Genomic DNA, 17419 nt, shown 5'->3' on the forward strand with positions numbered 1-17419 from the left:
GAATGACCACCGCATATCCCGGAGCAATATGGCCTTAGTTGTTAATGCTCCTGAAAACCAAAATAACAACAACAACCCCCTCAATGTAGCGTATCCACTGCAGAGCTGTATGCTGTAGAGTTAGCCTTGAACCACATAACCTGCCAACATCATCATCATCTGACATATATATATATATACCGATTCTTGGAGTGCACTCTGGGCTCTATTAACGATGATAGTCTACCAACCCTGTCCCGGGTTCAGCAGATAATATGCTCTCTCTATGAAGGTGGATTCAGTATCCACTTCTGCTGGATCTCCAGCCACATGAGCATTACTGTAAATGATTTGGTTGATAATGCAGCCAAATCAGCATCCCTGATGAATAATCTTGCCTTTCAGCCCCCTGTAAAGACTACAGGAAAATAATCCATAATAAGAGTTATTTGCAGTGACAAGATTCATGGCATGGGTAACAAACAAACTATCAGATTAAGGCTGTAATCAAACCATGTTGTATACATATATACAACTTTTTGATGAGGTAACCTCTTTAAAGATTACCAAAATGTGGTAACCTTTAAAAAGGTTTAAAGAAGAAACCTTTAATGTTCAAGTATTGAGACTGCACCATTAAAAAAAAAAAAAAAAAAAAAAAAGATTGAGCTTTATGATAGGATCCAAAGATGGGCAACTTGCCTGGTGAGATTGGAAAAAGGGTATTCATATGAGGCAAGACTGAATATGTGGGTTGAACTGCTTGGAAATTAGGCACCTCAGAGGCAACATGATTGAGGTGTTTAAGGCTCTGAGAGGCAATAGTAAAATGAATGAGAATGAAATTTTCACTAGAAATGATTCTAGAACCAGGGGCCATAAATTCAAGTTATGGGAGAGATTTTTAGACTGGATTGCAGGAAGTTTTATTTCAGCCAGCGAGTTATAAATTACTGGAATAAGTTACCTACATGGGTGGTAGAGGCTGACAATTGGGGAAAATTGAAAGGTCAGCTGGTTAGTTATCTATAGGAGTAGGGAAACACATAGTTTGTCTATTTCCTTTTCTTTTATTAATTATTTTTGTTATTTAAAATTTTTTATTATATTATTTTACTCTTTTTATTTATTTATTTAATTTTGGCTGGTGCAGCAGAAGCCTTAGGCTTCCTGATGCATGATAACCATTGACGTTTTTGCACCATAAAAACAAATCAAAACTATACCTTTTTTTTTTTTTTGTTTAACTGTGACTTTCAGACCCGTCCGGATGCAGTATTCTATGTATGAAAACACCAACATTTTTATAGAGAAGGATGATGGCCTTCTCATTGCCTGCTTATAATGCATTTTGAATGTAACATCCCACTTTAGTGCATCCTTTCTTTTGTATCATAGTCTGCAAGTCTTTCTCATCCTTCTGAAATAGCACAGCTTGGTTCTGATCATTAACCATCCTTCCAACCTTTAAGTCATATGCAAACTTTGAACACTTCCATTATATCCATTTAGGAAGGTAAGAAACAAGAGAGGTCTGAACACTGATCTCTGAGGGACCCACTTGCTACTCCAGTCCATTCTGGAAAATACTCATATATGACCAGACTGTCTCTTCTCCCTCAACCAAATATAATCCTCTAATGAATGTACTCTGTTTATGCTGACCTTCTCTAATATATGCAATATCCTCCTTTAAGAAATCATATCAAAATTCTTATTACAATCCATATATATAGTGTCATATGTGTAAGGCAAAATGTCTCCTTCATGAAACTATGCTGGGACCCATTTCGAATACTATTCTTTTCTCTATGGACTAAGAGTTAGTCGTATAGTGCAAGAAAGCCAGTCGTTTGCTGCACTGGCCCAAAAAAAAAATAATAATAATTAAAAGAATAAAATAAAAGAAGATATATAAAAAGTAAATAAAAAAATAGACCAATAAATAAATAGACAAAAATAGACCAAAATAATAGAGCAAATGTTATCTAGTCGACCTTTGAATTTCGTCAAAGCATCAGTCTAAACTATCCGTGGAGGCAACATGTTCCAGTATTATATATATATATACCTTGCTGGCTAAAAAATGTTTTTTACAATCCACTCCAAACCTCTTCCCCCAAGGTTCATATTTATGCCACTAATTCTGGAATCCTTTATAACAGCTAATTTTACTATACACTTCATTTTACTATACATTCTTATGACGCTATAAGAGCCTTATAGACCTCAATCAGATTCCCGGGTTGCCAAGCTTTGTAGCCCACATAATCAAACTCTTTTCTCATATGGTTGGCCTTTAGCCAATCTTACCATTGCCTGTCTCTGGATTCTCTCAAAAAGCTCAATGTCTTTTTCTTTATGAGGTATCCATACTTGGACACAGTATTATAAGTGAGTTTTACAATTGCCTTGTATAGTGGGACTACAATCTCCCAAAGACACCATGAGCTTTCCTGGCTACCTGTTTACACTGCTCAGGGAACTTCATATCCTCCACTATCATAATTCCCAGATTCCTTTCTCCTTCTATTTTTATTTCAACCCCACCAAGACCTTGCATTTTTCTGCATTAAAATACCAGTATTGAAATTCAAGTTGTCCTGGAATGCTCCCTGGCACTGATTACACTACTCTACATCTTGAAAAAAAAATCACTGTTTTCTTAGAAAAAGGTGTCTTTGAATCATTTTCTAATGCTGATTTCGAAAACGATTTCCGTTTGTTTTCATCACATAGGTTTCTTCAAAAATCATAAAAGAAAATTTGTGCACTGAAATTATAACAAAATGCTACTTTTACCAGACTTTTTAAAACACTATTACATGCAACAAAAGTATAAATACAGTGGTATCAAAGAATTTAAAAAAAGAGGCTATTAACACTGGCCATAGAAAAACAAAAAAACATTTTTGAAGCATCTGTATATTACAGAACCTTCTGAAAAGGCAAAAACCTCAGTCACACCATGAAATTTCATCTCATTAGCAAAATAACGGCTCTAAGAAATTAATATTTCTCATTTCAATTTCAGAAGTAAAACACTATTAAAAAGGGCAGTGGGATAAAAAGTCCACTAAACACTCGCCACTCATTTTAAAAAATGATCTGTGATGGGTCAAATTTTTCTTTCTCTGATTTTCTTGCAGATCCTACTTCACAGTCCCTCTTCAGCATCTATCAATAGTCAGCCACTGTGTTGACATTCCACCTCCACTGGTACCTCATCTCCATGTCTTTATTAATGTCCTAGTGAAACCTCTCACCCTGTTCTTCACTAATACTTCCTAGGTTTTCTGAGAAGTAGCCAATGTGGGAGTGTAATGTACCTTGATACTCGTGTTTCAGCACAGCTTCTTGAAGTTTGTCAACATATTTTCATATTTTCAATTATATTCTTGTAGTCTTGATCCTTGTTATTTCCTAAGTTCTCAAGCTAATCCTTTTTTTTTTTTTTTTTTTTTTTTTTATTCATAGTTACTTCAAAATCTTAGTCCATCAGTTTTCAAATTTGGAGTCTAACAAAAACACTTTGTTTTAGTTTCTCTTGGGTGATCAATGGGAATTTAATACAAAGGTAGTTGAAGCTGGGTCCTTCCTGAGGTAAAGCTTTCACAAACTGCTTCATCAAATATCATTCTGATGTGCAGAGGTAGAAGGAGGGCATTGTGTCTTCTAGTGGTTTCTGAACTATGTTCTTTGATGCAGGCAACAAACTCCTCTCTTTGGCCAAATTGACATACCAGTGCTTACTCCTTGCCTGACTCTTCCCCCCACACAAAAAGCAAGGCATTTTTGTGTAGCCAGATTGCTATTCAAACATGCCTATTTAAAGTCAGCACAGACTAACCAACCAACCAACCATCTTCTTCATACTTAATATATGTCAACAACTTCAAGTTCTCGTGTTTCCTTCTAATGCACAAAGTGAGCTGCTGGAATTAAAATGTATAAATATGTATAAATAAAAATGTAACACATTGCAATTATCTTGCATCTAAATCTCCAGCTTCTTTTCGTGCCCAAACTAAAGCTCACAGCAGTTTCAAAACAGTTTTTAATCAATCCAGATTTAATTTTGAACAGGTATGATAAGAGTGGAAAACTTTCATTTCATTCATATGGTAATCAAGCTTTCTGGTCTCTAGCCTGTTGACTGCAATTTCTGTCCATCTGTACTTCTAACTCTATACTTGCCTATCTCTGTACTTAAAACCTCTTGGTTCTGTTGCACCTTGTGTTTCCTCTAAATCTGGTATTGCTGACCTTGATAAATTACCTCCTGCCACACCTAGTATATTTCACTCAATGCCTTCCATGGACATCAGACAGAAAGATATTAGAAGATTTCTGATGACTCTCATTACAAGAAAGTTACAATCCTCATGGCATTTCTCAATTGTTCTCCCGAGCTTGCCCCTTTTCTGTCTCACCGTTTTACACTTTCTTATTCCACTGGTGTTTTTCCTTCTTTATGGTAATTTGCACACATCCAATCAGTTTCCCAAAAGGATTACAAATCCCCAGTGTTCAACTGTTGCTAATCCTTTTTCACTTATATCATTACAGGTAACCCTCGTAGAACACAGTAGTTCGGTTCCTACAAAATCTCGTGTAATGCAAAACCATGTCATACGGGACTAAGGACCAGTACAAAAAGGGGGTGGGGGTAACGTTCCAAAAGCTAACAGAATACACCATTTTTTTTTTAATAACTATCGGAAACTGAATTTTTATAGTACTAATAACTTAATATTTTAACTTTATTTTTATAATAGTAGTAACTTAAATAGTAATAACTGAACAAACATCTTACCTTACAAACTGTGATACTTATATGTCAGATAATTTACATTCATTTAATTTTCTTCCTCTTCGTTGCTGCTAGGCACAATCTCTTCTGCAGCATCTAGAATTCATGTACCTTCTGCTTGCTCTCTTTAAAAATCAAGAACTGCACGCTTCAAAAGTCACGATTTTTTATGGTCTCAAACAAGCACAAAAGTTCAATTGCACAGAACCTAACCCAGAGATCTCCCAACAAAATACAGTGGACCCTCGCTTTAAAGATATAAAGCACAAATTTAACTTTATTACCTTACCAATTAACTAAGTTAAATGATACGTGAAAATCGGAAGAATATTTTCCAGTTAGCAAAATAAAAATAAATTTATGCTTATGTACATAGCTTAATTAATACATACTATAATATGTACATACTAACTAATTGATATTTCTGTTTGCTGCCTTTTTTTTTTTTTTTTTGGTTGTTGTAAAATTTAAAACAGTAAAAATGATAAACAATTAATCACAAAGAACACTGCACCCACAAGTTGCAACAAACATGATATGGAGTAATGAGTTTCAGAAAATTTGTGTTTTATGTGATTGAATATTTCATGGAAGGGGAAACACGTTTCACCGTAATAACGTGAAAACCCACAGAATTCCAGATATCGGTACTATAACAAATGCAAGAAGATCGAGTTTACTACCTATTTATAATTGATTACACTAACAGAAAAGACCAATAAACCAGAAACTGCAAATTGTTTTTATTTTTTTATGATTGTGACCTCCAGAAATGTGCTTTAGAAAAATACCATAAAGGTGATAATGACTAGCAAGTCAACAGCAGGGATTCACAAAAAGGAATGGAAATGTTGAAATTACATCTAACATAATAGCAGGGTTTTCCCAGCACAAAAGCTCAAAAATATGCAAGGTTTGCCGCAATTCTCAAACCGTGTTAAGGCGAAACTCTGTTATATAAATACCGCGTTGTGTGAGGATTGCCGCAATTTATCAATTGTGTTAGAGTGAAACTGTGTTGTAGAAGTACCATGTTATACGGGATTTGCCTGTATTTCAAAAGTAATGAAGAAACCTATCAAGTGCCATCTCTTAAACTATCTCAACCTTCCATCTAATCGGTGATCACTACTCCAAATTCCATCAATGTTGGTCCACTGTTGAAGTATTGGTTTTTATATTCAACTTTTGACAAATTCATTTTGATATTTATATTTGGCAATAAGGTCTTATAAACAAGATCTCATCATATGAATTGCCTTGCAACTGGGTATCCAGTTTGCTCTATGACCATTCACTGCAACTGATAGCAGATATCCCTCTATCTTCTAACTTCTTTGAAGATAAAGAACTGAACCTTCCTCTATTATTCATTCATTCTTTCACTCATATCTTCTTATTTTATTAGTGATATTCAGATGATATCTTAGCTGCTGATGTGCCAATAAAACCCAAAACAACCAACCAACTAATCCACTGACTAAAACTGAAAGTGATATTCAGCCAGGCCTCACATGACACTGGTTTAATTAATGCGTTTTTCAGTTACCACTATTTGAAAAAATTATACTACTTTTCACTTTACAAGATGCAAATTTCCAGTTAACGCAATCTTTTTTATGTGATAGTTGAAAAAGATTTGAATTGCGTTCTAAGCTTGTCGGAAGGGCAATAAACAAGAGTTGGCCCGCTGCCTCTCTCAGTGTTCCATCATCTATCAGAAGCAGTGTTACTTGTTTGTCTCCTGCTAAAATTTTTGCATTTAAAAATTCTAATTTTTAAATGCAAAAAAAAAAAATAATAATAATAAAAATTTTTTTTAAATGAGCCAAATGAAAATGTTACCGCAAAGGAGATAACAGTAAAAGACCTAGATGAAATCTTTCATATCACAGAGAACCTCAAACAAAAGGTTTGAGGTTCTCTGTGCTATTTATTTTGCTAGGGCTCAGAGAAGATTGTTGTCGGTTATCAAAAATTGATTGATGAAATGAAGAAAGCCAACTCTGTTCAAATATTTCCGTAACAAATAGTTTCTTCATTGTGTATTTTATGAAATAAACATTTAATTCTATAATTATTTTCATTATCTTTTACTTGGTATACAGTTAAAAAGTTATTTGAAATGTATGTTTAAAATTCTTTATGGACATTCCCTGAAGGTCACGGACCAATTGTAATTTTTCCTATTGATTATTAATTTTCATTAATGCGTCTCTATTTTGTGTGATGTGCTCGTGGGATGAATTAATCATGTTAATTGAGGACAGCCTGTACACAGCTTTGCTGATGATAGCACTCAATAGCCCACCTTTGAGAAACCTTGCCCTGCACAAAGCTTCAACTTCTCAGACATTCACCAATTTCTGAAATGCTAAGCACCAGGTAATTCTCCACTTAGTTCACTCCAGTCCTATCTTTATGTCAATAAAGAAACTACTGCTATTATGTTTGTCTTTGATGACACTGAAATGTGTGGTGATATTTCAGACTGACAGTGAGTGATATAATGTATTATGGCAGTTATATCACTGAATTATATGTCATAAAGTTTGCTCTAAAATATATTTTACATCTGTTAATTTTAAAAAACAGTATAATGTATACTCACTAACAGAATGCTCTCTTAGATTTTCAAAATGCCACCTCACCTAGCCATCTCATATTAAAGCAAATAAAATCTCAGTTGATAGTTATCTTCTTTTAGATCAGATCATACTGGAGACAAATGTACAGCTCATTCTGCCAAATACCCACACACAGCCTTAAGACATTGTCAGGGTTTCTAGATAAGATTACATTAACTTTCCTCTTGGCATGATAGATCATAAGTATTGCTTCCTATGCATAAAAAAAAAAAAAAAAAAAAAAATCTTCTTTTCTATCTTATTATTTTCTTCTTAGCAGCTTTTCTCTACAAATCTCATATCTTCCCTGCTATGAAACGTTGTTCCCACATTTGGTGTGCTCCCAAAACCCCTCTCAGTCTTCTAGACTTCATTCAAAATTTGGTGGTTGGGTTAATTGATGGCCCATTCTTACAAAGTCTCACCACTCTGTCTCATAAATTGAATGTCTGAGACAGGGAGTGGAGAGACATCAGTACTAGCATTTTTTTGATTATAGTTCTGCTATGAGATTAAAATGTAAAAATCAGTGGCCACGGTAAACCAAATCTAAAACAATAGCTGAAAAACCAGAGACAGAACTGTGACTTCTACCATTCATCTGAACAGACAGGACGGATAAAAGAAAAATCCTATTATACCACCAAAGAGTACAACATACTAATGCAGCAATTAAGGTTATGGGTTGCAAATTGTGATTATTCTACTTGAGTACTGTGATACGTCAATGATTTCAGTAAATAAACTCACAAAAAAAAAAAAAAAAAAAAAGTCATTCACCAAAGGAAGAGTACTATACATCTATGATAAATAAAATAAAGATAGGAAACCCAAAAGCACCACTTCTTCGGGAAGTGTCATTTATGAATTCAAAAAGGAATGTCTTTTAATCATTGACTGCTATCCAGCAAAGTATCAACGGATGTCCCTATACAACCCAGATACAAGATATAATTAACAAAACTGAACTAAACAATTAGATAACATAAATGCCATGACTACTAAATTTTATATTTTAAAATGAACAAATGTAATGAATAAAATGAAAATTGCTACATAAACCAGCAGTTGACAATTCTAAACTAAATGGAGATATCTAAATTAAACAAAATCATAAAAACAGATTAAGAAAAATTGATCAATTTTAATAAAGTTTAGTCATAGTAAAGGCATAATGTTGTCCATTGCAGTTTCCTCCCCATCTTTAATTTATACGTACATGGCCATTTCTAGTTTCTTTCATTATGTTTTTAATTCATTTTGTTGTTTAATGAATAACAAAATGAATGAACTGTATTATTGTTATTATTATTAGTCACATGATGCAAGGAAGCCTGAGGCTTATGCTGCACCAGCCAAAAAAATTTCCCGAGTTACCCTGAGAGAGAGAGAGAGAGAGAGAGAGAGAGAGAGAGAGAGAGAGAGAGAGAGAGAGTGAGAGAAGAATGATAATATCCAGCTCAGGACCCTGGGTTATTATTGGTTAATTCATTTAATCCTGTTTTTTATGATGTGATGTTAGATTAATTTGCATTTAGCTTAATTTTGTTGAATGGCATGATTAATATGTAGAAGTTTGCATTTTGTTATGGTAGCCATGACATTTGTTATTCTATTTTTTTGATTCAGTTTTTTACTTTGTATTTTATCTGGATTGTATAGGGAAATCCATTGACACCTTGCTGGACAGCAATCAATTGAATGAAATAAAATCCTCTGAATTTGCAAGGGCTGATGCTGTTTTATTTATTGTGGTTATAGTATTCTTCTTTTGGTAGATATGAGAGTGCCCTACCCATCCTTGGGCAGGGCATTGAGCATTTGCACTGGTAGAGATGGTTGTCACCTTTGTTTTTTAATTTTCCGATTTTATTTTAAAAAACTAAGGTATCTCAATGTTCACGTAGCAGAATCACACCTTGCAAAGTATAACCTTAACTGCTGTGTTAGTTTGATAGTATAATAGTGTTCTTTTTCTACATCTTTTCTTAATTATAAATACAGAATATAATGATTTTCAGTGTTTGTTATTTAAGAGAGAAAAAGGAAAATTCATGTATATCCATTTCTAGTCCAGAGCTAAAAATTGATCTTCATGATTTAACTTTTCTACCCACAGAAGACTATTCTCTCTCTGCTGTACATACTGCTCTTCCCCACCCACCCAGGAAAACATATTAAATGCATCTTGTAAGCCAGTGTTTCCCAAACTTTTTCAGTCATGGAACACTTTTCATCTCACAATATATTTACAGAACACTTACAGAACATAAGTTTAGCGGGAGCCAAAGAACTGTTCGTTAATATTTTATTACATACGTTGCACTGTGCATCAGGAGCATCTTTATTTCTAACGTATGTAAAGCCAAAATTCAAATAACTGTCATCATACTTTTGTTTTGGTCTTTTATTAGTTGGTTCCTGTTTTTTCACGTCTGATTTTTTGGGAACAAAAGGCTGCGATTGTTCATCCTCACTCTGAAGTGTGGCAATATTTTGTTCGTTTTCATCGACCACAATTGCAATACTAGAAGTACTTTCTTCTTGTTTTAAAGTTCCTTTTTTCAACCGCAAATCCATGGTCATTTATATTAATAATAATAATATTTCAAGATACTGTTAATTATCAAAAAAAATTTATATGAGGAAGTGAGTTTAGTTATGATATCGGTTTGCTACCTCTTCTTCAACCTGTGCACTCCAGGCTAAATTGCATACAAATGGCATATTAGATCACTATATTGCTACTTTTTCCTAGATGTCATTATCTCTACGCATACTTTTCTATGCAAAGCCTGCTAAAATAAAGTGTTCTGCAGTCTATTTGATTATTAGTCTATGCCAGTATATTAATAACTGGAAAAAAAAAACACGTTAAATATTATAATGATACAAAAGTAATGTACGCTGCAAATATGCAAAATTTATTTATTTTATTTAATTTTTTTAATTATTAATTACAAATTTGCAGGAAACACTTGTTCATATCTCACAGAACACAGTTTGGGAAACGCTGTTGTAAATGATGCCCTTTTGCTTCCTTTTGCTCTCTTCATTATCTGCAAGAACTTTAATCACTCTGCCATGTTGTATAGAAGATCTACCTTATTTGAAAGTTTCTGCTCTTTTTTAAACAAATAAAATTGTATAACTGCCAAATGCATCCTGCTTATTCCCTAAGTATGTGCCTTATTTAACCATGATCAAGTTGTTAGGTGCAGTATGTTGTGTTGTAAGCAGCCTTTATATATATGAAACCATCATAACAATAAATAACCATGCTATCAACACAGTGGTCAGATAAGAGGAGAAAGTTTTAAAAAGCATATTTCATAAAATGCTATATCCAAGCAATGCCAACAACAATGAAGGGGCTTACTTCAATGAGTAGTACCTTCACCTGTTTGAAGATGAAATCATATCCAACAAACCAGAACAAGACAAAATCATGTGTGAAGTTCCCAGAGCAGCTCCTAGATTAACCAAACTCCTCTAGAATCCAGTTGTGGCACTGGAAGAAAGATCTTTTGTCACAAACACCAGGATGCACCAGAATAGATCCAATATATTAGTTTAGAAGCAACAGAACAATCCAAAACACATGAATTTAGAGATTTGAGTGTGAGAGCTTGGTGATATAAAGGCTAATTAAGCATGTGTATGTTTAAGATTACATTCATAATAATGATATTTTATTTACTTGAAAGTAAAGCTGTCTTAAATGAGAATCTAAAATTAAAATCAATACAAAAGATTAAAGTAATTGATATTAAAGTTTGCTACTAATGATAGAACTAAACTCACCTTAACAGAAATCTGTTTGTCATAGGCTTATAGTAGTAAAAAGAATCAAATGTGCTATTTATCATAACTGAACTTTGAACAGCTAAATGAAATGGTGTGATTATTGCACTTAACTTTATTAGTAAGTGTTGCTTTATTTGTGTGTGTGTTTTTGGAAACTATAACACATTTAGTTTATTATAATGTTGATAAAAAGACATCTTTTTACCAACATAATAATTGTGTAATATTAGTTATAAAATGAAGACCCTGTTTTTAACCGTAGCTTATGTCAAAAGATGTTGTGAACAACAAATTTAGACCATAGGATATGATTTTAATTTCAGATTATTCACTTCCAAAAAAGGGTGGGGGGCTTTTATTCCACCTGGATTTGTCACATCTTGCACATATTTCAGCAAATATTGGTTCCTATCATGACAAAACCATCGAATGTCAATATTGAGACCCTTCGATAGCCCTATGACAGTTCTAATGACATTTCAATTTACCTACATTTAAAAATAAGGGCTTCTTATACATAATTATTTTTTATATTTTCTAACTGAGGCTCTAATTGGGCTTAATCTTGAGTGTCATTATTAATTATGATGATAGTAATATTTGAAAATCATTCTGGATTAGGTCTCCTGCTTGTAAAAGATGTAGCAAAATGGAAGCTTCTGCTTAACACATTAGGAATTTTTCATCCACAGCATATTCATCATTCTCTCTTTCCAGAGTTAACACCAGGCAAGTAGCTTCTTTAGTCTGTCCTTTAATAATTTCCTCAGGAACTGGTAACTAACATAAGTATTAATGGAATGCACACTATGGTTAGGGGAGACATAAAAATTTTAATATATATTGACATTTCATGAATTATAATATAAATTCTAATGGTAGAAGTGACAGATTGCAGTTAGTTTCATCTGATATGATTATTTTGGTAAGTGATATGACTGGCCCTCCAAGGAAACCAGTGGTTAAGTCATTGTAAATATTGCTATTTTGCCCATTCAGTATAAATAAGATGATTAACATGAGTCCTGATGTGGTGACAACTACAAAAATTAGCATTTTTTCTGCATTATATTAGATGACTGGTGACACTTTTGCAGTAAAAGTAAATGGCGGAAAACATAAGTGCAGTTACAATGGGGAAACTGCAACTCTCTCTCTCTCTCTCTTTTTTTTTTTTTTTTTAACTGAATATTATAGAGTATTATTTACTATAAGAGCAAGTGATATAGTGTTGGTTTGTTTGTAATATTTGTGTCATCTGGCATTGTCAGGTGCTCACTTTATTCATATCCAATACTTTGACACTGCAACAAGTGCTGTCTGGCCCCAAATGCCAAGTGATAGTTCCCAAGTGATTTCTAGTGTTTTTCCTAGAAGAACTAGGGCGAGTACTAGTTCTTTTATAAATCCTCCTTGCTTTCATCGTTACTGCTGACTGCTTGCAACATTACTGCCTTCCTTCGCAAGCAATGTCACTGCTAACCCCACTTGCAACAGTACTGTCACATCCACTAGGATTGTACTGCTCTCTTAGTCTTCTGATTGCTTGGTCACTGATTGGCACTGCTCCTGCCTCCATGTGGTGGGGCCGGTAACCTAGGAGAAGAAAGTTTCTCTCCGAAGGAACAATTATGGACTTCAATAATTTTCCACCTTTAGAGTCATCAAGTTCAAGGACAGAAATATCCAATGAAAATGACGCTAACCTAACCAACCTAAAAGGTTTCAAAGAGAAGCACAGTGTCCGAACATACTTAACTTTCTAGTGATACAATCTCTAGAAATCTAATCGAAGTCGGCAAGTCATCATTTATGAACCAAAAGTATTTGGAATATATTGCTGGATCAACAATAATGAAGTGACTACAATCCAGAGACCTGCTAGTTGAAACAGCCACTTCCAAACATTCTGTGTTGCTATTAAAGACAATGAAATTTGGTGGACTGCAAGTATCTGTTACTCCCCACAATACCTTAAATTATCAAAAGTTGTCATCACAAGGTGGGACCTACTTGCAGTGTCTGAGGGAGAATTAGTTCAGGAACTTAGTAATCAGAAGGTAATCAGTATGAAATGAATAATGATTAAAAAAAAAAAAAAGATGGAAATGTCATTCTTACTCGATCCATCATTTTAACTTTCAGCACTCCTGATTTGCCATCCACAGTAAAAGCTGGCTACTTAAATGCTGAATTTGGCTGTGCATCCCAAATCCCCTTTTTTGTTTTAAATGCCAGAAATATGGCCACTCAGCAGGCATGCAGAGGTGATGCCATATGTCCTATATGTGGATCAAAGGACCATACACAAGCAGATTGCTCAACCTCAACTCCCATTTGTCCCAACTGCAAAGGAAGCTGCCCTGCCTTATCTAAATCATGTGAAATATGGAAAACCAGAAAGAAAATTATAAAATACAAAATAGAACATGGTCACATGTCCTGAATCATGCAGACAAATCATGTTGACCATGCCTAGCTTATCCTATGCATCTCACACCTGGAGCTATCGTTCAACTGCAGTTCAAACAGATGTGTTGATACTACCCAACACCTCTCTAGTGAATTGATTTAAAGCAACCTGATAAGCCTAGAACTAAAAAAGAGAAGCAACTAACACTCCAATTAGTATCCCAACTGATACTACAACAGTCTTGCATGACAGTGAAAAATTGAAAACTATTAAAGATAGCAAATAAAGTGAATCATCCACCAACAGTATGGAAGTAGATGTACACTCAAATTATGAGGAATCCATACACTAGAACTTCATGCAGATTACATTATGGATACTGGATGCCCCAACTCCCCCCCCCCCCCAAAAAAAAGGGAAAAATGGCATGCATACAAAAAGCAGCCAGATGAATCATCCTCAGCCAAACCTAAATGCACATCATCCTACAATGGAATTCAGATGACCAACCAGCCATTCTGATGATTTAAAGGATTTACTTGCTCATTTCAATCTCATAGGTTATGTTTACAGGAAATATTCTTATCACCACAAGTTTCACCAAAATTTTCAAATTATATCATGTACAGACAAGGCAGGAGCTCAGAGTCTCCTGCCCGTGAAGGAGTAGGTATTCATATTAATTCTAACCCACTGTACATTCCCATACAATTATCAGCCTAGAAGCTGTGGCAGTTCGTATTGCAGCAGATATTTCAATTACTTTTGTTTCCATTTATATTCCACCATCTCTACCATTTCCACATTCAGAACTTGGCAACCTCATTGCACAACCCTCAACTTCAATTTGTCTTTTTTTGGTGATAATCCTGTGGGTCCTGCTACAATGGACACAAGAGAATTTATTGAATAATATATGAATAATAATGATCTTAATTTACCAAACTCTGGATCTCCCACATAATTTCACTTACCCTACAGGATCTACTTCTGTGATTGATTTCTCATTTTGTTCAATATCCATCTTTCCAATCATGACAGGGTTGTTATTAACTGATCAATGGTCACTTATATATACAATTATTTGCTCATTACATATGGGTAACTCCAAATCCTGACCAATAATCCAATTGGAAGTTTAAACAGGCAAACTGGGATGGCTTATCTGCCTAAATACAAAGGGTACTAGGAAAGTTTTGCAATACAGCTTTGTTTATTTAATTTTTTTCAAAGTAATTTCCTCTACATTCACTACACCTCTCCATCCTCCAAAACCAATCTTTAAACCAGTTCTGCCAAGTTTCACTAGGGAGTAAAGCACACTCGTTGTCCCAAGCCCGTAGAAGGTCCTCATCACTGGAAAACCGCCTCCCTTTTAGCTTCATTTTCACATGCGGGAACGGTGCAAAGTTGCAGGGAGCAAGGTCTGGTCTGTAGGGAGGGTGCTCGAGAAGTTTCAGTCCTGTCGTGGTTAAATATTCGGTGCAGGCTTTGGCGCAGTGAGCTGGAGCATTTTCGTGATGGAGGTACCAGGTGTCCATTCTTGACTTTGGCCGCAGGTTCTTCATAGATCCAATGACTTTAGGCAGGCATTGTTCAGTATACCACTTAGCTGTGACTGTCTTCTGCATGTGCAAAACGACACGTTCCACAATTCCACTCGATTTTAAAAATACAGCTATCATTTTCTTCTTTACAGATCGGGATTTTCTGACAATTACGGGTGTGTCGTCATCATCAAAGACACAAACTTTGTTTTCAGCCTTGGTCGGCAGATCGTAATAGTACAGCCAAGTCTCGTCACCTGTCACGATGTTGTTCACATACCGAGATTGTCCCTTATCAAACTTTTTTAACATCTCTCGGCACCAAGTCACACGTCGTGTCAACTGCTCTTCAGTCAGTTGATGCGGCACCCAGAGAGAACAAAGTTTCTTCATGTGCAAATGATCTTGCAGAATCGAACGAATTGCTGGTGCATTTAGGCCCAAAGTATCCTCTATGTGTTAGTAGGTCACTCGCCTGTTTTCGTCAAGCATTTTCCTCACAGCAGTAACGTTTTCCTCCGTAACTGATGTTCGTGGTCTTCCCGGCCTCTCAGAATCCTCCAGAGTGAAATTTCCCGTTTGGAATTCTCTATACCACCTGAATATCATTGTACGATGTGGACTATCATCATCTAGTGCAAGAGTCATTTCTTCTAAGCACTGGTCTATGGTTAAACCATGCACAAAATTATACCGCAAAACTGTCCTTATTTCATTTCGTGACCACGATGCCATTGCAAGCACTTTACACTCTCACTACTAATGAATAACTGAGCCCATCGACTTGGCGCAGCGGCTACTATGCACGTATGAACATGTCTCAACATGCAGCAACAAGCAGCTTCCTGTGATTCATTGTTGCGTCATATTGCAAAACTTTCCTAGTACCCTTTGTACATCTAGACAGAATTTATGTTCAAAAATAACCTATTGATGTTGTCACTACTTACATAACCAATCAGATTCTGACCGCATATGATGCTTCTATTCAAAAATCCAAGACATCGCATTCACTGAAATCACTGGTGGAATGCAAATTGTTTTAATGCCAAAACAGAGAAAAATTGTGCTTGGAATAATTTCTGCAAGTAGGTTACCACTAGTAACCTAATTGCCTATAAAAGACTTATAGCTAAGGCAAGACAATGGTTGAGACTAAAGCTTTTGCCTCAACCGTTACAAAAGATACCAACACACGGCTCATCTGGAGAAGGATACAGGTCCTAAATGGCAAATTTGTTCAGCTGCCCTCTCCCAAACTTCACTGGAAAGGGAAATATATATCTACTCCTGATGAAGTTGCTAATGCGATAGCATAATTGTTTGCCACAATTTCTTCTTCTGCCTCTTGTGTGTCCTCTTTGCAGAACATCAAAGCAGTTGCAGATGGTGCAAAATCAACTTCTTCATGCACTGCCCCTTCCGTTTACATTAATAGAATTTAAAGAATCATTAAATGGATCTTCCAACAGTACTGCAGGCCCAGATGGTGTTCATTGCATTATTCTGAAGCATTTACTTGAAGAGGACTTGTGTAACCTCATGATTTTCTACAATTGGATCTTCTCTGAAAAGGCCTATCCTTCTTTCTGGTGCCATTCTTTCATTATTGCCTTAACAAAATCAGGCAAGAATCCTTCTCTACTTGAAAATTATGGCCAGTATCTCTCACAAGCTATGTGGGTAAAATTTTCAAAAGGATGCTCCAACAACTACTATTCGCAATTTGAGTTAACGTGACACAGGATATGCCAAAAACTGTTGAGACTTACATGTATTCAGATGACCTTACCATTTCCTAACAGTCTCAAAGCATGAACATCATCGAATGGCAGCTCCAACTTGCCATAACCAAAATAGAATCCTGGTCTTTGTGGAACAGTTATCAACTATCAGAAAAGAAATGCACTGCCATTCATTTCTGCAAGCTACAGGCTCTCCATCCTGATCTGGAACTACAAATAAACAAAACTCTAATCCCACATGTTAATACCGTTAGAGTTCTTGGATTAAACATGCTGGTATTAAACAGCAAGCTAAACTTCCAAACTCACATCACTCATTTAAAAACTACTTGTCTAAAGCATTTGAATAAACTTTGATCAGTCTCATCCATATCATGTGGAGCCGATTGGTACACCTCTACAAGTCTCTAATCCATTCACACCTAGATTGCAGTTCTCCGGTATATGACTCTTCTAGGATAAGCATATTAGAATGGCTAAACATCATC

The 17419-nt window shown here is 35.2% G+C and overlaps 1 protein-coding gene across 1 annotated transcript in view; it reads left to right on the forward strand.

Annotated features, from left to right (window-relative positions):
• Ino80 (chromatin-remodeling ATPase INO80) overlaps nt 1–17419 on the forward strand; it is a 672466-nt gene that overhangs the window by 396259 nt on the left and 258788 nt on the right. Inside the window, exon 23 of the mRNA XM_090376565.1 lies at nt 11848–11955. Coding sequence (XP_090232691.1) covers nt 11848–11955 — 108 coding nt within the window. The remainder of the gene's footprint in view (nt 1–11847; nt 11956–17419) is intronic.

This window comes from Mastigoproctus giganteus, chromosome 6, assembly GCF_048544385.1.
Source record: "Mastigoproctus giganteus isolate SK-2022 chromosome 6, ASM4854438v1, whole genome shotgun sequence".
NCBI classification, from domain to species: domain Eukaryota; kingdom Metazoa; phylum Arthropoda; class Arachnida; order Uropygi; family Thelyphonidae; genus Mastigoproctus; species Mastigoproctus giganteus.